This window comes from Aythya marila, assembly GCF_965140915.1.
Source record: "Aythya marila genome assembly, chromosome: 22".
Lineage (NCBI taxonomy): Eukaryota > Metazoa > Chordata > Aves > Anseriformes > Anatidae > Aythya > Aythya marila.
Genome location: NC_139063.1, coordinates 857,278 through 877,941, shown reverse-complemented (window position 1 = coordinate 877,941; position 20,664 = coordinate 857,278). Strand labels below are relative to the sequence as shown.

The 20,664-nt window shown below is 60.5% G+C and overlaps 3 protein-coding genes across 4 annotated transcripts; 2 read left to right on the top strand and 1 right to left on the bottom strand.

The window, feature by feature from the left end:
* Positions 1 to 932: 932 nt before the first annotated feature.
* Positions 933 to 7,131, bottom strand: AK2 (adenylate kinase 2). 2 transcript variants are annotated; one of them, XM_082777380.1, is made up of 7 exons: positions 6,975 to 7,131; positions 6,410 to 6,535; positions 4,597 to 4,707; positions 4,401 to 4,495; positions 3,778 to 3,850; positions 2,989 to 3,184; positions 933 to 1,030 (listed from the first exon to the last, which is right to left on the bottom strand). In XM_082777380.1, exons 1-7 carry the CDS (start codon positions 7,092 to 7,094, stop codon positions 1,023 to 1,025), a joined length of 729 nt encoding a protein of 242 aa, XP_082633506.1. In that variant the 5' UTR covers positions 7,095 to 7,131; the 3' UTR covers positions 933 to 1,022. The 2 variants fall into 2 exon arrangements, with proteins under 2 accessions (XP_082633506.1, XP_082633505.1); XM_082777379.1 differs by lacking the exon at positions 933 to 1,030 and having other exon boundaries at positions 2,782 to 3,184.
* A 2,550-nt stretch (positions 7,132 to 9,681) lies between these two features.
* On the top strand, positions 9,682 to 13,302 carry AZIN2 (antizyme inhibitor 2). Its single transcript, XM_082777305.1, has 9 exons — positions 9,682 to 9,827; positions 9,907 to 10,080; positions 10,799 to 10,971; positions 11,085 to 11,216; positions 11,462 to 11,627; positions 11,735 to 11,897; positions 11,974 to 12,086; positions 12,549 to 12,760; positions 13,099 to 13,302. Exons 1-9 carry the CDS (start codon positions 9,729 to 9,731, stop codon positions 13,238 to 13,240), a joined length of 1,374 nt encoding a protein of 457 aa, XP_082633431.1. The 5' UTR covers positions 9,682 to 9,728; the 3' UTR covers positions 13,241 to 13,302.
* A 942-nt stretch (positions 13,303 to 14,244) lies between these two features.
* On the top strand, positions 14,245 to 15,303 carry NDUFS5 (NADH:ubiquinone oxidoreductase subunit S5). Its single transcript, XM_082777280.1, has 2 exons — positions 14,245 to 14,574; positions 14,956 to 15,303. The coding sequence occupies exons 1-2, from the start codon at positions 14,359 to 14,361 to the stop codon at positions 15,058 to 15,060; spliced, it is 321 nt and encodes a 106-aa protein (XP_082633406.1). The 5' UTR covers positions 14,245 to 14,358; the 3' UTR covers positions 15,061 to 15,303.
* Positions 15,304 to 20,664: the final 5,361 nt, after the last annotated feature.

Sequence of the window (20,664 nt, the reverse complement as noted above, 5' to 3'; positions counted from 1 at the left end):
CCAGACACCATTGCTATGGAGATACAAGGCACTGGAGCACTCTCAGCAGGGAAAATAAAAGGAATTACAAGCCGCATTTTTAGCTGCGCAGAAAAACATCCTCAAGATAGGATCAGGCCAGGGGATCCACCCCATCCAATTGTTAGTCAGCTGTCATCTGCTTCCCTTCTTCCACCGTCTGCAGGTCAAGGAGGACGCAGCAACAGATACGAAGTGTAAAGAGGTTATTTTATTATTGATTCAGAGGTTAGACAAGGCACCATTTGATCTAGAAAGAAATGCAAAAAAAAAACCCTAACAATTAAGTGTTATTTACGCAGTCAATTAAGAAAGTCTCTTTTGCATTTCTTCAGCATTATGTGAATTCCAGCTTGGTCAAGATCACAGGAAAGCCACCCCAACGCCAGGTAAGGCAGGCTTGGACTAGAGCCGCAGCCCCTCAGTTCACCAGCAGAAAAACCTCGAGCCGCCTCTGTGCCCCGAGGGTTGAGGAATGCAGCAGAACAAGAAAAACTAAACTTCCAGGAAAATACCATGGCTTTTTTTTTTTTTCCCCTTTCTACTTCAGAAATGAGATGTTTGTTCATTTTGGTCCTCGCTGACAGGAAGCAGCTTTAGAATCAAGGTAAACCTTGCGGTGGCTTCCAGCTAAGAGCAGTAAGAAAAGCCCTGAAAGTCCCGGAGGAGCCCGGGACAGCCTCCAGCCCCCCCCTCCGAGCACACCAAGGACCTGGGTATGGGCTGCAGCACGGATTTTTTTTTCTCTCTGTACAATTATTTTGCCTTCCAAACACTGATTCCTAAGGAGAAGGTAATCTCCTCTTCAAAATGATTCTGCTGAGTAAGAAATCCAGACAAATACCAACCAAATCAACCCCCAACCCCCTTGTCTTCCACCTCCTCTCCCCCTCCCATCAATCCCCCCCCCCCAGCTGCCCTCCCTGCCCCCCCTGCCCCCGGGAGGGCTGCAGTGGGTGATGTAGCAGCGTGCAGCTTGGCGGTTTCTCATCTGGTTCACGAAGTCACTCAGCTGGAATAAATGGGAACAAAAAAAATAGATTTAGGGGGAAAAAAAAAAAACAAAAAACAAAAAACAAACCAAAACAAAAAGAATCACGGTTTATGGCAGCAGAGGGCTGTTGAGCTGGATGCAAAGTAAACACGAAGGGGAGAAGGAGCAGAGGGGAAGCACACAGGGCTCTTGCTGGGGGGGTAAAACCAAGTCCAGGGGCACCACCCGGCCAGGAACCCCTCCTGCCAGCACGGCAGCGCGCAGGGCGCCGCAGTTTTCTTTGACTCTCCTGAGATGCTGAGATAAAAGCTGCTCCACTCGGTTTCTTTACAGTCCCCGACACAGGGGCAGCCCCAACGCACATTTTCCACTACTGTGGAGTGCAGCAGCCCCACGCTAAGCGCTGCCCCCCCATCCCACACGTGGCCTCCACGCAGCGGGGCTGCCCTTTCACAGGAAAATGAGACAAGAGGCAAGGTAACAGCCACCTGTGGAAACTCGGGCTGCTGACGAAACCAGCACCCTCAGCTACTTTCAAATCCCCTGTCCCCACACTCACATGCTTTCAAGATCAACAAACCAACTGCTTTCAGTTTCTAGCATCATTTCCAGTTTGCTGAAAGGGAAGAGGGCTGCTTCCCTGGAAAGGATGTGCGAGGACAGAGGCGTTTTCAGCCAAAAGAGAAGTTACCAAGAAAAACAGCAATGGTTTCCTGAGGGCTGGGCACCTGCTACAGACACACAGCAGCTTGGGGCAGAGGGAGACGTGGCATCTCCTGGGAGGAGGGTGCTCAGTGACACCCTCCCCTGTGCCCAGGCACCAAGCACAGCGCGCGGTGTCCTCAGCCGGACAGCGCTGCTCCATTTGCTCAAGGAACGAGCACATTTCCATGAGCTCACAACAAAGGGCACTGGCTCAAGGGCACGTGATGCTAGCAGTTAGTAGCTGCGTCTCCCAGGCCTTGAAAAAAAAAAAAAAAAAAAGCATTTGTTTTGCAATAAGGTTTTATTTAGACTTTGGGATCAGGGGAAGCTAAACACGTCTTCACCTCCTTGGCCAAAGTCAAGGGAAGAGGGCAGTGAGGAAACCACCACCCAGATCCACTTCTTGTCCTCAGGACATGACAAATTGCCATGTGGAGACTGCCTGGCTGTGGCCAGAGACTTCATTAAAAAACCCTTCTCACTACTAATCACTATATTGGGGTCCATACCTCAACTGGAAAAGGTTTAGGGTCCACAGTGAACCCCCAGCTCGCACCCGCCCATTTTTTTGTCCTACAAACACCACCAAAACGGGGAAAAAAGTGATCTGTGCTCTCACAGACTGCTGTGTCACCCAGAATACCACACATTCAGCAAGAACAAACCCTCACCCAGCTCTGCACACGCTCACAGCCAAGCTCTGCCTCCCGCTGCTGCTGCCCCCGAGGACACACACAGCCCTTCAGGCGCCCCCCACAAGCCCATTTTGCTTCCTGCAGCTGACAGAGCATCCCCTATCGGGTACCCTGTGAAAACCTTTCCCCCCGCTGCTCAGGCCTCATCTCCAATCTCCTGCTCATCCTCTGTGCAGCAGCCAGGGACAGCTGGAGGTGCAGCTGCTTCCCCCGGGGAGCTGCAGCTCCCGGATGAAACAAAAGCCTTTTGACCCACAGGGGTGCAAACCCCGCTGCTGGCAGCAGGCAGCCGGTGCTCAGGCTCGCTGCGACATCTAGGGGCCAAACCGCCCACACGTGCACACAAACGGACACTCGTACCGAGATGGAGACCGTTAACAGCTCGTTTAATAGAGAATTGGCAAAGCCCTGCCTTGGGCTTCATCATTCCCTCTTCTACTCTGCTTAGCTCTTCACCCTCCCTGGCCCCAAACGGACAGACACAGAGAGAGAGACGGAGAGAGGTGGAGAGAGACAGACAAGGAGAGCCCCGTCCTGGGACGGAGCCCTCCTAAACAAACATAACCAGGTCTTTACATGTTGCTTTCGAGAAGGCTGCCAGGATGCTAGCAAACACCACGTCGGGAGACTGGGAGGCATCGACCGCCGTGTGGATCCCTCGCTTGCTGTAGTAGGAGACCAGGGGGGAGGTCTGCGTGTGGTAGGCCTTCAGGCGGGTTTTCAAGGCTGCTTCGTTGTCATCCGAGCGGCGGATCAGGGGCTCTCCGGTGACCTGGGAGAAGCAAGGGGACAGTCTCCAGCTAGCTGCAGCCTGGCGCGCTGCCCCCTTCTCCGAGCAGCTCTGACAGCCCCTGCGCCCCTCCTTCACGGCAGGCTACAAGGCAGAGCTGCAGAGGCGAGTCCCCAGGCGAGCACAGGAGAGCAGGGCGAGCCCAGGGCATCGAACCGAGTCCCAGAGCTGTCACCGAAGAGAGGATTCAGCGTCAGTCTTTCCCCCAGGCACCGCTCTGCTCGCTAAAAGGAGCCCAAGGATCCTCAGGACCAAATGCCAGCTACAGGAGCTCCCCAGGAGGGAAATCAGGCGCAGCCCACCGCAAGTTCAGCTATGGACAGAGGCCACCAAGTCGTGACGTGGCAGAGCCTGGGCCAGCTCTGCAGGAGGGCCGTGCCCCTCACTCATCCCTCCACGCCTCGCTCCCTGCGGTGCCATCGGCCTAGGCTGCCCAGGCAGCTCCCCACGCTCCCCAGAAAGGCAGGACAGAAAGCACAAGAGAAGGAAAAAAGAAGTTTTTTTTTTTTTTTCCAGCTGCAAAGCATCAGCTAAACCCAAAGCAAGGTAAGCTGCGGCCTCGGGAGCTCACATACATCATCCTTCATGTGCTCTTTGGGGGGTCTGAACTCCTCGTGATACGAGCGGCCACTCGCTGGGTGAATCAGCCTACGGCAGAAAGCAAGTGTCAGCAGAGGAGCCCGGTGCCAGGGCAGTCTCCTGATCGTGCCAGTCATCAGCACAAAAACACCTGCAATGCAAACAGTTAGCCTCTCTCTTTTAGGAAAATATCTTCTGGTTATTTCTGTACCAACGGCTTCTTCAGGTGCTTGGAAAAAATAAGAGCAGCTGCAGAAGCTGGAGAAGGGCTGCTTTACGGGGGGACAGGGGCTAGCTCCCAGGGACACAGGGTGATGGTGTAACAGCAGCACGTCTGTGTCTGCACAGCCACGCCTGACCCTGGACAGAATGTTCAGCAGTGCCCAAACACTTCTGCAATGAGCTGGCTCACCAGGACGCTGGTTCCTATCAGCAACGGGCTCTGCTCGAGGCCAACCCAGGCGAGGCAGGCTCAAACAGAGCAGGAATCTAACCCAGACCAGCACCGCAGCCAGCCCTAAGCACCACGAGAATAACCAACGGGAACCAAAACAAGGACACCCTCCCTCAACTGGGAAACCCCACCCCAGGCACAGAGCATTCAGGAGAGAGGAGTTACCGTCCGGTGATTCTCCGGATGAGCAAGGAGTCAGGGATGCTGAACTCGACGACGGAGTCCAGCTTCTCCCTCCTCTTCTCCAGGAGCTCATCCAGCTACAACAAAAAAACCCCGAGTCAGAGGGGCAGATGCCCAGGGAGCCCCGATTCCCGAGGAAGGAGATGCCCCTGGGCAGGGACTGCCCCGGCTCACCCACCATCTCAGCCTGCTTCACCGTGCGCGGGAAGCCGTCCAGGAGGAAGCCGTTCTTGCAGGGAGGGGTGTCCAGGTTGTTCTCGATCAGCTCCACCACCATCTCGTCACTCACCTGCGGAACGGAGATGGGCACACCCTGATCTCACATGCAGAGCCCTCTGTGCGCATGCCAGATTTTTTTTATTATTGTTATTATTTATTTTAAACAGCCATCCCCGATCCCACAGGCAGCCCCAGCAGGGCAAAAGCTGCACATTCAGACATGCCCAGGTCAGGGAAATGCTGCTGGGGATGGGCGTCAACATGCCTAATGAGACACCTCGCATGGCTAATGGGACACTTCGTGCCTCATTTGGGACATCAACCTTACAACAAACTCCCTAATGTCTTCTTTTTTTAAAAAACAACTCACAACAGTAGCAATGTCACTTTATTTCCTGTGACTTTGTACCTTCACACACACCTCCAAGTAATCCTGGCCAGGGAAGGTAAAACACACGAGTTCCTTATTGACCCTCGTGAGCTGTGTGTGGAGGTAAATGCCAGCAGAGCTGCTGACAAGCTCGGGCCCTGCTGGGCAGTCCCGCCTACACCATGACCTCAGCACACCGTGGGATGAGTTCCTTTCTGTTCTGCAGCCCCAACAACGGGTGTTTGTTCCAAAACCACCTCTCCTCACCGGCAGCAGTGCTGCTTTCTCCAGCACACCCCGCTGTGACCTAGCAGGACTCAGGACCAGACTGTCACAGCACATAAACACAAGCCCTGGCTCAGGAAGCATGCGAGCAGGGAGGAGTTTGGGGCCAGCAACAAGTCCCTTCTGTCCTCTCCTGATTACCACGTTCAGAGAAGGAGTTCACGGTTCATAATCGAGCGTAAAAACCCATCCCAGGCTCCAGGCTGTGAGATAACTCGAAGCCAGAGCACACCACCAGGACGCAGCGGTGGAGCGCCCGGTGCCCGCTGCCACAGACACGTGGCAGATACCAGCAGCGCTGCCAGATAACGTCCCTATCTTTCACAACCAGCTGGGACATTGCAGGCTCAGTGTTGCAATGCACGCTTGAAGCAGAAGCTGGAGATAAGCCACATGGCTCCTGGGGCCTGCAGATTCTCCTCTGGGCATTATGAGCCCGTGACAGCCAGCTGTGACAACCAAGATCTGCTCCGCACTGCTCAGTTTTGGGGCAAGTCACTGCAGTTTGCTGTCTCTCAGGTGTCCCCAAGGGATTTCAGTCATTTCAGAAAGATAATTAAATCCTTGGAAAACGAACTAGGGAGCCTAACTCTCAGATCCAAAGTGTCCTTCACGCAGCACAGCGACACTCTTAAGGCTATTTTCATCTCACACTTACAGGCGAGCAGCGGTTACACAAGAGCTGGGACGCAGCCGAAACCTCTGAACAGAGTTTTCAGCCCCACAGGGGTCTGGATGTCCCGGGAAGAGATAGGAGCTGCAGAGAATGAGCGTAACGTTCTGCAGCTCTGAGGACAAACCTTTACATCAAACAGCGCTCACAAGGCACAGCCCAGGCAGCGCCCCACAGACGTAAACACTGTGACAGAAAGAGCCAACCCAGGGCACAGGGGCTGCTGGCATGCGAGGAGTTTTGATGGGGATGGATGTATTCACAGAGCATTTCTCCTGCAGGGGCACAGGAATCCCCAGCCCTGCCAGCACCCTACAGCCTGCCCTTCCTCCACTGCTGCTTTTTCTCCTTACGCCCCTATTAAGGGACGGATTTGTGGTGCTGCGATTGCAGGAGAGGCCAGACCCCCCCCCCCAGACTCCCCCAGGACCCCCCGTTACCCACCAGCTTCCCGGAATCCATCGTCTCCTTGAGCCTCTTGCCCAGCTCGGAGCCCGAGGCCACCATGGCCCGCAGCATGTCCCCGGTGGCCAGGTGGCAGACGCAGTACGCCTCGGCCAGCTTCGGAGCCTGCGGGACAGGAGCAGAGGAGGTGGCTCAGCAACACGGCACGGCCCAAGGGACCCCGGTGGGTTGAGGCCGAGACCCCCCCAAGCCCGGGACCCCCTCCAGACCCCGGGTTCCCCCCCCCCAGGGCCCCGCGATGCCCCCCTCGAAGCCCCGGGACCCCCTCCCCAAGCCCCAGGACGCCCCCCGAGCCTGGGACCCCCCCTAGGGCCCCAGGATGCCCCCCTTGAAGGTCCAGGACCCCCTCCCCGAGCCCTGGACCCCCCCCGGAGCCCGAGACACCCCCCCCGGGCCCGCTCCCATCCACCCCGGGTCACCAGGCCCCGCGGCCCGGCCTTTGTCCAGGCCCCGCCGTAGGCCGCAGGCTTTGGGCCCTGCCGTGTGAAGCGGCCCGGTACCGGCCGCGCGGTGCCGGGGAGGGAAGTCCCGGCTGTCCCCGCACCTGGGTGCCCTTCCCGGCTCCGGGCGGGCCCAGCAGCACCGCGCGGATCCCGCGGCCCAGGCTCGGGGCCGGGCCCGGGGCCTGCCCGCGGCCGCCCCCCGCCTGCGCGCTCGGAGCCATGGCCGCGACTGCGCCGGGCCGGCCGCGTGCCGCGCGGCCAATGGGCGCCGGGGGCGGGGCCTGGAGGGAGGGGCGGGGCTTGGAGGAAATGGGGCGTGGTTTAGAGGGTAGTGGGAGGGGTTTGGCGGGTAGGGGGCGGGGCTCCGTGGGCAGTGCGTGAAGTGTCCGCGGGTAGGGGGCGGGGCCAAGATGGTAGGGGCGGGGCTTGGGTGCTAGTGGGCGGGGCTTAAATTATGGGTGCGGGACTTAGCTGTTAGGGGGCGGGGTTTAGAGTGTAGGGGGCGTGTTTCCAAGGTTAGGGGGCGGGGCTTAGGGGATAGACTGGGTCTATGCATCAGGGGCGTGGCTTAGTGGGCAGGGGGCGTGGTTTATGGTGAGTGGGTGGGGTTAACACATAGGGGGCGGGGTTTATGGGCTAGGGGGCGTGGCCTCCCCCCGGGGCAGCCCGGGGCTGGTGCTGAGCTCCCGGTGCCCCCCGATCCGTTTGTACCGGGGCTGTGCGGGCATGGGGGGGCCCCCGGCACGTGCAGGGCCCCCGCTGCACTTACCCCGTGCACAGAACATCTCAGAGACCGGACAGAGAAAACTGTAAATTAACAAGAAAAAAATAAAATAATAATAATAAAAAAAAAATCCCCTGCTCAGCCTGCGGCGTGCAGGATGGAGCAGCACAGCCGTGTCCAAGCTCAGGATGGACGGACCCCACGGGGACCCCGCCGGGGCCGGCAGCAGCACGGCGAGGGCAGAGGCAGCCCCAGCAGCTCCCCCGAGCAGCCGCCATCCGGGAGCTGCTCAGCCCTTTGTGTGCTGGCAGCCTGGTTTTTGTGTGCTGGCGGCCTGGTTTCCCTGGAAGCAGTGCTTTTATTTTTGGCACTCTTCCCCCCCAAGAGGATCCCCGCGCACGCGATGCACGCGCGGCCGCGAGCAGCACCGCGGCAGGGCCGGGCTGCCAGCAGGCCAGCAGCGCTGCGCACCGGCAGCCTGGGGACGAGCTGCCTGCACACCGGGGGCTCGGTGAGGTCCTGGGGTATCCGGGGGGGCTGCCCCGGCCCCAAGGGGGTGGGAGTGGGCAGGGGGCAGGGGATGGATTGTGCTCTGCACCGGGAGAGGGATGAAGGATGCTCGGAGGCAGCGCAGCACGGCTGGGTGCTGTTGCCACAGCCACGCTGTGAACGGGGGGGAGAGGAGGGGGCTGGGATTTAGGGGATGCAGCCACCCTACAACCCTCCCCCCCCACAGGCTTGGCTGGTCCAGGGGTTGGGGGCTGGCAGGGAGCCGGGGTAGGATAAGAAGCCGCCGCCGAGGCCAGTTTGTTGTGGGGGAGGCGTTCATGGGCACAGCCCGTTAGATGCTGTCTGAGGTAATGGGCTGGGGGGGCCATCAGGGACTCAATGGGGTGCTGCAGAAGCTCAGCGTTCCCGAGGGGGGCTGTGGGTCTCGGTAAGGAGGGGGGGTGCAAGGGAGCACGGAATGGTTTTGTGCAGGGCTGCAGGAACAGCTCCCTGTATTGCTCGTTGGTTGTGTGCCCAAACAGGGCTGGGGGCTGGTCAGCAATACCTCTGGGGGGAGAAGTGTAAGGGCAGAGGGTTACAAAGCTCCGGGAGCCTCAGAGCCCATCGCCCATCCCTGGGGGTGCCGGTGGTGCTTGCTGGTGCGTGGTGGCACGCTGCCGCTCTGGGGTCATGGTGCTCCTTCTCCCAGTTCCCATCCAAAATGTAGGTAGGTCTCTGCAGCGGAGGCAGCGTGCAGCTCTGAGGAATGAAACCTCCGTCTCCTGCTCACTTCTGATCAGGGGGAGCATTTTCCTGAAAAGCCCTGTGGCTGGACCTGGATTACCGGAGAGGAAACGTTTCCTGTGAGCTCATGTTAAGTGTTCAGGTCACGGGATGGGCTGGATCCAAGGGTTATTAAAGCTGCTCCACAAAGCATGCAAGCCAGGAAATGCCACAGGGCTGCCTAACTTGTACCCTGGTGCCACGCATCGTGCCATGGGACAGAAGTGAAACTGGAAGCCCAGCGCGGGTCGGACTCTGACCAGCTGGCTGGTGCTCGGGGGCGCCCTGTGCTGCCTCCTCAGGGCTGCCTCCCTTCTCATGGGGCTCGTGTGGCCGGCAACGTGGGGCGGTGAGATCGCAGCAGTTGGCAAACCACAGGGAAACGTCTCCCCGTGCAACACCGAGCAGATCTGACGACATGCCACAGTGTGAGGAAACACGTCCTGGCGTATACAGGCCAGCAGCTCCACAGCGATGGTGGCTTTGTTGTGAGCAGCGTCGGTGCCTGAGCTGCTGCTGTGTACAAAACCAGAGCTCTGCACTGCAGAGAAATGTGGAAATGTGCCTCCTCCTCCCCCTGGAGCCTGCTTTAACCCGTGGTGGTGCTGCCAGCTGAGGTGCTGGGTTGGAGGAGAGCAGCAGGGAGCTCTCCCCAGGGATTGCTGCCCCACATGGCCCATGCACAGGGACAGGAGGCAACTCGGGGTGCAGGGAGGTGCTGTGGGAGTCTCTGGAGCTCTGCCACTAGCATTCCTTTTTTTTAAAAATATATATTTTATTTTTTTTTCCCAGTGAGTTTCATACTTAGAAACTCTACCCTACTGGAGGAGCTCCACACAAGTGCCGTCGCACTTTGGCCATGAATGGGTACTTGAACGAATCCAACTTCACGATGGTGGAGGAGGGCTTCACCCCCAGGGACCTCCTGGAGAACCTCCTGGTGGGGCTGTGCCCCTCGGTAAGGGCCAGGGCCGGCGGCTTTGCTGCTCCCTGTGGCTGTGGGACCAAGGCCGCTGCTCACCCCAGCCCTGTCCTAGAGCGAGCAGCAAGCCTTCTTCGTGGCCGACCTGGGGGACATCGTGAAGAAACACCTGCGGTTCCTGAAGGCCTTGCCCCGCGTGAAGCCCTACTTCCCCGTCAAGTGCAACAGCAGCGGAGGAGTGCTTCGGCTGCTGGCTGAGCTGGGGGCAGGCTTTGCCTGTGCCAACAAGGTAGGGACGGGTTGGGATGAGCACCCTCAGGGTGTGCGTGGGAGAGCGGCACAGCTCGCCCCCATCTCCAGGTTTCCTCTTGCTGACACCTCCAGCAGCAGAGGTCTCCCCCTGCTGTCAAACCCTGCCACACAGCCCAGAGATACTTGTCCCGTCTGGTCCGTGACTCAGGCTCGTTGCCTTTGACCAACATTCCTCTGTGTGACCTGTGTCCTGGCTGGCAGGCTTGGCTGGTGCAGGGTTCGTCCCTGGGGTGCTGCTGCTGTGGCTGTCCCCGGTGAGTGGCTGTAGGGCCGAGCACAAAGCTCCCCAATCTATCCATTTGCTCACAGGGAAGACCAAGGTTAAGCCACTTACTTGGATGTAATTAAGCAGGACATGTCACCAGGAGGAGAAAGTGCAAGGATTCAGACGGCTCTGTGGCCGTAACCCTCCTGCTGCAGCTCCCAGGGGAGATGTGCCCAAACCCCATCCCTGCTCACGAGCCCCACTTCTTTTCTCCCCTCTTGGTCTCGTGCTGCTTGTAAACACCTCGCTGCAACCTGCCCCTGCTGGGACAAAGCTCACTGTGATCCCCTTGAGCTTTTGTAGATTTTCCCTGAAGAAGCCCAGGCTGCAGTGCCTGGTTTGCCCCTCGCAGTGCCACGGTGGCCGTGTCCTGGAGCCGGCCGTGTCCGAGCGTGGCGGTGCCCTTGATCCGCGTGCCGTTTCCCTGCAGACAGAGATTGCAGCGGTTCAGAGCATTGGGGTCCCTGCTGACAAGATCTTCTACAGCAGCCCCTGCAAGCAGATTGCCCACATCAAATACGCGGCCAGCCGCGGCGTGAGGCTGATGGCCTTTGACAACGAGGTGGAGCTGGGCAAGGTGGCCAGGAGCCACCCCCACGCCAGGTGGGTGCCGATGTGGGACCTGCTGGAGGGGGCTGAAGTAGGAGCTGGGGAGGTGGCTGTGGGGTGGTGGAGGGCCCAAAGACCCCTCAAGATGGTGTTTTTTTACTGCACAGGATGCTTTTGGGTATTGCTGCTGACTCCAGCCCCTCTGCCCATCCCAGCATGATGTTTGGTGCCACACTCAAGTCCTGCCGGCGCCTGCTGGAGGCAGCGAAGGAACAGGCTGTGGAGGTTGTTGGCATCAGGTACGGCTCGTTGTCCTTCCGTCGGGGTGCTTGGGGTGGGCATCCCAGTGGGGAGCTCTTGTTGGGACCAATTTGGGGCAGGTTGGCCTGCAGAGAGGTGGTGGTGCTCGGGGTGGGCTGGGCAGTCTCATCCCCGATGGTATGTGGGAGGTGCAGGGGTGCCCCGGAGAGGATCAGGGGATCTCTGTGTCCCCTCACTGCCACAAGGGACAGGCCAGCCCTGCTCAATGGGACTGTGCCCTCAGCTTTCACCTCGGGAGCTGCAGCCTGGAGCCCCAGGGCTTTGCCCAGGCTGTCGCTGAGGCACAGCTGGCGTTCAACATGGGCGCAGAGCTGGGCTATCGGATGCACCTCCTGGACATCGGAGGGGGGTTCCCCGGCACCGAGGACGCCAGAGCTCAGTTCGAGGAGGTACACGGCTCCCAGAGCAGGCAGAGAGCGAGGCCGGAGCTGGCTCCCTGCCCCATGCCAGGTGTCAAGGCTGAGCTCACGGGGTCGAACATCTTTTCCCCACCCAGATCGCTGCCGTGATAAACTCTGCCTTGGACACATATTTCCCGGAGGGCTGCGGGGTGGAAATCATTGCGAGACCAGGGCGATACTACGTCACCTCGGCCTTCACTCTCGCAGCCAGCATCACGGCCAAGGAGGAGATTCCCGTGGAGCAGCCGGGCTCTGATGGTCCGTGGGGCCGGGGGGCTGTGGGACCGGCCTGCCTGTGGGACCATGGCCCCTGAGCCTCTCTCTGCTCCCCCAGGGGAAGAGTCTGGCAGCAAGAAGAGCCTCGTCTACCACCTCAGTGATGGCATCTATGGAGCTTTCAGCTGTGTCCTGTTTGACAGCCCCTGCCCAAAGCCACTGCTGCACAAGGTGAGGATCTGCTCTGGCTTGAGGGCAGCCCAGCAGGGCCCTCAGAGGTGTCAAACATCCATGGAAGCACCTGGGTCTGCCTCCGGGCTTGGCAAGGCAGTTTGGGGTGGTAAGTTAGGATGTACAGATGCTGTCTGGCCACCTGTGAGCCAAAGAACCTTTGGGAAAGGCGAAAACCATCCTTCAAACCATCCTTAAAAACCTTGAAAACCATCCTTCAAACCACCTTGAGAACCATCCTTTCAGGCTGGTCTTTAAAGCTGGTGAAGGAGCAAAGACAGACCCAGCACTGGATGCTTTCCACAGGCATTGAGGCACTCTGGTCCAGGCTCTCGCCACCTGGGTTAATTTTAAGAGCATTTCTTTTGGTTTGGGGCGAGGTTCTCCCCCCATATCAAACAGCTCAGCGCAGTGCTGCGGGTGCCCTCATTCCCTGCACCTGCCTGATTTTTCCCCCTGCAGAAGCCCTGCCCAGACCACCTCCTGTGCAGCAGCCTCCGGGGTCCACCGGGGTGCCCCGAGGACCGGATTGCCGATGGCATGGAGCTGCCCGAGCTGCAGGACGGCGACTGGCTGATCTTCCAGGACATGGGCGCCTACAGCATCGCCATGCCATCCCTGCTGGGTGGCTGCCCCCAGCCACAGGTCACCTACGCCATGTCGCGCCTGGCCTGGTAAGGGACCTTCCTCGTCAGCAGGGCCGGGGGCTTCCCGGGGGAGGCTCCAAGCAGCCCCCAGGCTGGGCTCTCTGCCCAGGGGAGAGGGGTGAATCCGACGGGGGCAGACCCTGAGGGGTTCGGGGTAAAAACCTGGCCACTGGGGTTATTAAATAACGAGCCAGGTTTTAAATCCGGAGCCACTTTGTCACTGGAGAAGCCATGGGCAGCTCGGCTCCGGCTCTGCACATGGAGCTGGGGAAGCAAAAGCCCCCGAAATCCCCTTCCCCGGTCCACCCTGTGGCATTTCATGAGTGGGGGCTCCTTGCACCCCCCTGGCTGTGTCGTGCTTGCAGGGAGGCCGTCCAGCTCTGCCAGGGGAAGCCGCTGCCGGCTGAGGACGACCACGAGAGCGCCTGCACCCCCTTGTCCTGCGGCTGGGAGATGGTGGAGTCACTCTGCGTCCCCCCCGTCTTCGCTCCGGCCGGCATCATCTGAGCACCACGGGGACGGGGACGGCGCGGTGCCAGCACCCTTGGGCCTGCACCCCATGTCCTGGCACCCATGGGTGGCCCTCAGCACCCCACGGGGATTCTGCTCCTCCTCCTCAGGTGCTGTGTGCCTGCCGCAGGGGCTGGGTGGGCCGGCCGACGGGTTTGGGTTCTTTTTTAAAGGGTTATGGAAATAAATGGCTGCTGAGCATTGGTTGGGTTATGGCTGAGGAGCCCCCGGGCTCTTCCTCCCCTCCCTGTGCCCGGGGTGGCGGAGGAGCCGGCTCTGGTAAGGAGGTAGCTGCATAACGAGGCTGAGCTCGTTAGGGAAGCTGGGGCTGCTCACCCCAGCCCTGGGGGCTGCATTCGGGCATCCGGAGGGACCCCAGAGGCTTGGGGGGGCTTGGAGACAGGGGTGGGCTCTGGGATGTGGGTACAGCTGGGGGGAAGGCTGGGTGGCACCCTAATGAGCAACCCCCTAATGAGCCCCCCTAATGAGCCCCCCTAATGAGCCCTCCTGCCCACGGTCACAGCACTGTGGTGAGGGGAGGCCACAAAAGCCAAAGAATGGGGACGCTGTGAGACCCTGAGAGCCAGAGACTGGGGGCACTGGGAACACTGGGAACTCTGGAGTTACTGGGAGTGGGGCACCAGGGTCACTGGGAACACTACAAGCACTGGGCACTGGGAGCACTGGGATCACTGTGGGATCACTGGGGACACTGGGAGCAGTGGGAGTGCTGGGCACTGGGAGCACTGGTGACACTTGGATCACTGGGAACGCTTGGATCACTGGAGACACTGGGACCCCTGGGACCACTGGGCTCACTGGGATCACTGGTGGCACTGGGAGCACTGGGCTCACTGGTGGCACTGGGCCCCACCGGCAGCAGGGGGCGCTGGGGCGCGGCGCGCTCTCCGCCCTCCCACCACCAGGGGGCGCTGCCGGGAGGGCGCCGCCGAGCCCCTCGGCCGTAAAGCGCGGCGGAGGCGGCACGACAGCGGCCGCGCTTGACGGCGGCGGGCGTCGCGCTAAGGCCGGTGAAGGACGGCGGTGCCGGTGCCGCTCCCGGTGCCCGTCCCGGTGTCTCCCGGTCCCGGTGTCGCTCCCCGCCGGCCGCCGCCATGCCGTTCCTGGAGCTGCAGCGGCAGCTGGGCCTCGACCTGGACCGCTGGCTGCTGCGGCAGAGCGCGACGCAGCCCCACGGCAAGGCCGGGGCCTGCCACGCCTTCGAGCGGGAGTGGGTGGAGTGCGGCCACGGCCTGGGCCAGACGCGGGCCCGCCGCGAGTGCCAGCCCGAGTACGAGGACTTCATGGAGTGCATGCACCGCACCAAGCTGGTGAGAGGCCCCTCGGTGTCCTCGGGGGGCTCTAGTAAACGGGGGGGGCCCAGCTGAGTGCCCCGGGGGGGTTACGGGTGCCTCAGGGGGAAAGGGGGTGCTGGGGGTTGGTCAGGGGTTTGTGTGTGGTAGTTAATTGAAGAGCTGGGGGGCGTGGAGGGTCAGCCCTCAGCTTTCTCAGGAAGCAGAGAGCGTCTCTGACCCAAAACTTGTAATATTTAATGCTAAAATGTGTCGTGACAGCACTTAATGGAAGGGTAAGTGTGGGTCATGCATTCATGCAGCTCCCTTGGGGCTCTGCCAGGGTTCTGCTAGAGGCTGTGTGAGTGCTTGTGGCTGCCTGTTGTACATCCCTGTCAACTCTCCCTTGTGCTTTGTCAGGCTGCACGTCTGAAAAAGATCCTGGAGCAGCGGGACAAGATGATCAAGGAAGGGAAGTACACCCCGCCCGACTACCAGAAGAGCCAGGAAGAGCCCAAGCCTTGATGCGCTGGGACCCCACCTCAGTCTGCAGCTGAGCAGTGAAGCCCCTGCAAGGAAAGCGCCCGGCACGGCTGGGATCTGCTGCGGCTGCTCCACGCACTGCGGGGTCGGGGCTGCCCGACGGCCTTGCCCCGACTGGAGGGGAATGACACCTGTGTCAGGCATTAATTCCCTGCTAGTAAATGTTTCCTTTGGAGCAGCACGCGGCTCTGTCGTGTCCTTCAGAATAAAATATATTTGAGTGTCCTTAGCCATCCTGCCAGGTTAATGCCCTGAGGTGCTGCCCTGGGGCTGGGGATGACCAGGAGCTGTGTCCCTCTGACGAGGGTGGCCATGGCCCTTGGTGCTCGTGTTCCCTCCCTGCCTCACTTGCAGGGCAGGCAGTCAGCCCCACATGTGTGTGGGGACAGCCTAAAGGAGTAAAAAACCATCCAAACTTGTCCTGCAAAGCTCCCTCGTAAAGAAATGTCCACGCCTAGCACAGTTTTACAGGCAGGATTCATGGCTGGGCTGCTCCCAGTCGCTTTCCTGTTCAAGATATTAGTGCGTGAGGTGAAAATCTGCTCAAAATGCCTCTCTCTCACTAGGATTTGGGGCAGAAACAGCTAGATCCAGCCTCTCTCCTGTCATTTTGTTTGCGAGTTTTGTTTCCCTTGCTCAGAGGCTGGGAGGCTTTGCTCTGGAACCCGGTGTGTCAGTACCACGCGTTGAGCCTGGCAGCGAGCAGCGGGCCCTGCTGATGGCAGCTGCAGCAGCCCTGGCCCCTGTCCCATGGCCCTGGCCGCTGGGGCTGCCTGCGCCACCGTTCCCTCTGTAAAAGGGAGGATTTCCCACGTTCCTCCCCAATCCAGCACGGTTTTGTAACAGCATTAAAGCAGGTGAGCACCTGGAAGCAGAGAGGGGAAGTTTCTGTGCTTTAATCTGGGGTTTTGATGCCGGTGGTTGTGGGTTTAATGCTTCATCTTTGGTCCAGGAGTGTGTGAGGTTCCCGAGCCTCCCAAAGGAGGAGCATCGCTTCTCTTCGGATGAGAACAGGCAACAGGCTGCATGTTCCTGGGCTGAAGATGACCGTAACGGGCCCATTCGTCCCCAAAACATGTTAAAAATGACTTTGTGGTGGGAAAGAGTGGCTGGTTTCATCACCAGCATGTGTTTTGGTACCTTGCTCCTGAAAACCACAGGGCTGGCACGGCTGTAAGGGGCGAGCTGCACCTCTACGAGGCACGGCACCGCTGGGCGATGACAAAAACGATGGCAGAGGTTTGTTGAGGTTGAGCACGTGGGGGAAGAGCCTGGGGCGAGGCTGCTGCATCCTCATCACTGCTCTGGCCTTGTCAGGAGCCATCCCGGGGGGGATTTGCCCTTGGCAGGGCTCGTGCGGCGGGCGGCTGCTCCCTTCCCCCAGCCCCAGATGGAGCCTCGCGGGGCCCAGATGGGTGCCCGGCGCTCGGGCTGATTCATCGCGCGCGGGGGATGGAGCCGCCTTCCTGGCGGGGGCTGGAGGGAGTGGGGGGCAGCCCCGGGAGCCCTGAGAGCCCCAAAACCTGCGGCTGGGGCTGGGGGCTCCGAGCTGGAAGCATGGAGGAGGTTTGGGGTCAGCCTCGACGTGAGGAGGCTGCCCCTGCTCAGCCCCGCGCTCACAGCGCTGCTTGTGAGGTGCCTCTCCTGGGTTGTGCCCAAACCAACGGGATTTTATCAGCAGCTTTAATATTTTTCTCCTGGTTCCTGCCCGTGGCTGGATTGCAGAAGGGGTGATCCTGGTCCTGGATGGGTCCTGGGTGGGATCTGAATTGATCTGATGATGGAAATGGGGCGGCTGCCTCACTTTATGTAACGGCCCGATAATCCTCCGAGATCCCGTTTGGTGCTTTCAGATATGAAAACTGTTTGGTGGCGATTCATTGCAGCAGGGGAAAACTCACATAAGGGCGCTGGCATTCAGGTGGATTAAAGAGCTCCGGATAGAAAGGCAGGCAGAGGGGAGCCCCCCGCGCAGAAGCGAGGGGGGAAAACATCAGAAAGATGAAAGAGCCGCGTGAAGAAGCGGGCAGAAATATTCACAGCTTCAGGTGCCAGCATCCCAGGAGGCTGCCAGCAGCGGTCGGAGCAGGGAAAACGTTAACAGGGAGAAAACCACGGCTGGGGAGAGAAATTCTGGCTGGTACCGTGCACCCTGGCACCGCCGCGTGCTGTGCGAGGAGCCCGGCACCCTCCAGGCTGCAGCGTGGCCCCCGTTTACCCAGTGTCAGCCCCTGGGGTTCAGAAATTGGAGGATCGGGGCAGGCTGGGCCAGCGGGAGGTTAAATCTGAGCAGCGCCTGCAGCCGATGGCTCGCTAAGGACAAGGAGGAATTATTCTCCGGAGAGGAGCCGCGGGGGGAGCCGATGTGGGGATGTGGTGGGGGCAGCAGCGCTCCTGGCCCCCTGCGGGTGACCGTTCCGTGGCAGCTCGACTGCGACACTCGTTAACTCGGCTGCCTTAACGAACCCCTCGCGAAGCGGGCTGTGTGCGGTGACGGCATCTCGGAGCTGAGCCGCGGCGGCGCAGGCTGGCGCGCGCCTGGGAATTGCTGCTCTGCAAAAAAAAAAAAAAAAAAAAAGAAAGCACAGGGCCAGGCTGGGAAAGGGGAGAGGAAAAAAAAGAAAAAAGGGCTCAGCAAAAAGGCAGCAACTTGGTGGTGTCGAGCGTGACTCATCTAATCGAGTTGTCCAGATGTCGGAGGAAATATCGAAATCTATCTAAACGCTCCTGCCTCCCAAGTGGCTCTTTAGACCAATCCAAAATCTAATTGCTCTGGCGATGGATGTTAACACAGCCAAGGGCAAGCGGGGGAATCGCGGGGACTGAGAGGAGCTGAGGTATTTGTCAGAGTGAAACGCCGTGTTAGAAATTTCAGCTGATAAGGAGAATAGCCAAAGACCGGATGAAAAATATTGAGGTCAAGAGAGAGAAATCCACCTCCCGCCCCGCGCCACCTGGTGAGAGGAGCCCATCGCTGCCCAGGCAGCACCGTGAGGGCGTTACAGGGCAACAGGGCCCGGTCCTCCTCGAGTTCCTGCTGCAAAAGGGACCTGCAGCACCCGCAGCTTCTTGGTGCAGCCCACCACCGAGCCCTGAGGGTGATTTATTGACAGGTTTATACCTCGGTGCCTGCTTTCGTGTCGCTTTGGTGTGGAGCGAAGCCACGTCCCAGCTGGGATGGAGGCAGCGAGGCTGGGACGGAGCTGGAGGTGGGCGCCCGGGGAGCCTCTTGGTGCCTTCCCCAAAGCCTTCATCCCCTGGGGTCCTGCTCCCTCCTCCCCAAAACCCGAAGCCTGTGGGATGCGGGTGCTGGGGCTGGGTGAGCCACCGCCTCCCCGCAGCTCCCGCAGCCCCCTGTGTGCCGGGAGCCTCCAGCAGCTTCTCCAGCTCATCTGTGCCTTGGAGAGAGGAAATAAACAACTCCCGCAATATGAATAATTTATAAAAAGTCAAGGGAAAAGGCAGGTTTGATCTGCGGGCTCTGGCAAAGGTTTTAACGAGGGACTGGGGGACAGACCCGGGGGCAGAGCTGCCTTCCAGCTGATTTGCAGGGGCGCAGCCACGGCCCGGGGCTCGGCTGGGAGGCGTCTGCCCGTGTCCCCACAGCACCGAGCGGGACCCCATGGCTGTCAGGGAGGGGTCTCCATCCGTGGACCCGTTTTACAGCACAGAAATGGGGGGGTGAAGTGATTCAGGGAGTGCAGCCAGCGCTGTGGTGGAGAGCAGGACCCCACCCCAGCCCCTGCCTCCCCCCTGTCCTGAAGTAATGCCTCCCCTTCCCCGTCTGGGCAAAACAACGCCCGATCTTAACCCAGATTCACACAGCACAGCGAATCCAGATCAGCAACGTGCTGCAAAGGATTTTTGGAAATGCGTTTTGGGTGTGAAATGCATGCAGGTTGGGACAGGCAACGTTTCCTGGCCGCCTTCCCTCGTTTATTCAGGATTTAACACGGCGCAAAGTCGCCCGGTTTGCTCCGAGGGCTTCTCGAGGAAGGGGCCAGACGCCGCCGGCTGGTGGCACCGCACAGAGGTGATGAGGGGACACGTCCCTTAGGGCACGGCTCGGGTACGTGGTTCCCCGTGGCCGGCAGCCCGGCTCAGCCTCGCGTGTGCCCGCTGATTCCTGCAGCCTCACCACCCCAGCAGCAAACGGTGCTGGTTGCAGTGGGCAGGAGCATGGCCAGGGCACGGGGATGTCCTGTGGGATGGGAAAGTGCCACCAATCCATCTGGGTGCAGCAGGGGGCAGCGAGGCACCCCATGGCAGCAGCAGGATGTGGCTGAGCCACCCAACCTGTCCAGGAGCCGCATGTCTGACCCCGGGCGCTTTCCTCCTCCAAAGGGGTCTGAGGCTGCTGGCCCCTCAATGCCAGCCCTCCTGCCCCCTGCTGCTCGCCAGTTTTGGGGTCGCTGTCCCCAGCCGTGCCAAGGGTTATCCACCCGTGTCCAGTACGGGCAGTGCCAGCACAGCAGGGCTGGTGCTGGCCCAGGAGGATGCTCTTTGCAGCACCCCCTTTACTCCACCCCTGGTGCCCGAGCACTGCTCCAGCCCGGCTGCAGCATGATGGGGGTCCCAGGGAGCTCCCCCCTTGCTTCCAACCCCTGTTTGTGTCCGTGAGGCCTCGGCTGCTGCCACAGCTCCAGCACCACAACTGTGGGCCCTGGGGGGTTCCAGCTGACAGCTTTCTCCTGTGCTGCCCTCAACCAAGGTTACGTGGTTCCCCCAGCTGTTCCCAAGCTCCCATCCCTCGTGGGGTGCTTGGTGTCACCGTGCCATGTGCCACCACACCAAAGGCACTCGGGAAATAACTGCAGGGAAGGGGAGGAACGGATCCGGATGGGATCTGAAAGCTGGTGGGGGAGAAGCACCCCGGGCTGCACCGAGATCCCGAGGCACGGGGGCCACGGGGCTGGCCCGGCCTCGTGCAGCACCACGGGAGCCTGGGGCCGTGGCACCGAGCTGCTTGCTGGTGCTGAGCGTCTGGATCTGCCGTCAGCTGGAGCGGTTTGTCCTGCTCCGCAGAGCAGCTGGGGCTCTCCTGCTCCTGCTCAGCCCCTGCTCCGGGCTGCTGCTGCTGCCCCTGCCCGTGCCACGGCTGCTCCCCGCATGGACTCGGGGATGTCTCGTGGCTTCACAGGGAGGTCCTGAGCAGCACGCGGCTTCCCAGAGTGGCTCCAGCCCGATCTGAGCCTGTCCCTGCTCCCTGCACCCTGCTCCTGGCCCCCTGCACCCTGCTCCCTGCTCCCTGCACCCTGCACCCTGCACCCTGCTCCCTGCACCCTGCACCCTGCACCCAGCTCCTGGCCCCCTGCACCATGCTCCCTGTTCCCAGCCCCCTGCACCCTGCTCCCAGCCCCGCCGTGCTCCCACCAGGGTTGCAATCAATGTGCTGCTGTAATTAGCCAGGGCCCGGGGGGAGGACGAGGCAGGGAGGCTGCTGGGGACAGGGGGTGCCCGGGGAGGCCGTGCGGGCTGGGGGAGGGAGGCTGCTGGGGGCCCGGGGAGCCTCCCGTGCGCACCGGGGTTGGTGCACGAGGTGGGGGCCGGGGCAGCTGCGTGCACCGGGGGGGTCCCTGGGGAGAT

Excerpts from the sequence above, each read along its gene's own strand:
- AZIN2 (XM_082777305.1), top strand. The coding sequence starts at position 9,729 with ATGAATGGGTACTTGAACGAATCCAACTTCACGATGGTGGAGGAGGGC. Across the intron at positions 10,081-10,798 it reads GCTTTGCCTGTGCCAACAAG|ACAGAGATTGCAGCGGTTCA; the intron begins GTAGGGACGGGT and ends GTTTCCCTGCAG. Across the intron at positions 11,898-11,973 it reads GGAGCAGCCGGGCTCTGATG|GGGAAGAGTCTGGCAGCAAG; the intron begins GTCCGTGGGGCC and ends CTGCTCCCCCAG.
- AK2 (XM_082777379.1), bottom strand. The coding sequence starts at position 7,094 with ATGGCTCCGAGCGCGCAGGCGGGGGGCGGCCGCGGGCAGGCCCCGGGC. Across the intron at positions 4,708-6,409 it reads CGATGGATTCCGGGAAGCTG|GTGAGTGACGAGATGGTGGT; the intron begins GTGGGTAACGGG and ends TCCGTTCCGCAG. Across the intron at positions 4,496-4,596 it reads CGGTGAAGCAGGCTGAGATG|CTGGATGAGCTCCTGGAGAA; the intron begins GTGGGTGAGCCG and ends TTTTTGTTGTAG.
- NDUFS5 (XM_082777280.1), top strand. The coding sequence starts at position 14,359 with ATGCCGTTCCTGGAGCTGCAGCGGCAGCTGGGCCTCGACCTGGACCGC. Across the intron at positions 14,575-14,955 it reads GCATGCACCGCACCAAGCTG|GCTGCACGTCTGAAAAAGAT; the intron begins GTGAGAGGCCCC and ends GTGCTTTGTCAG.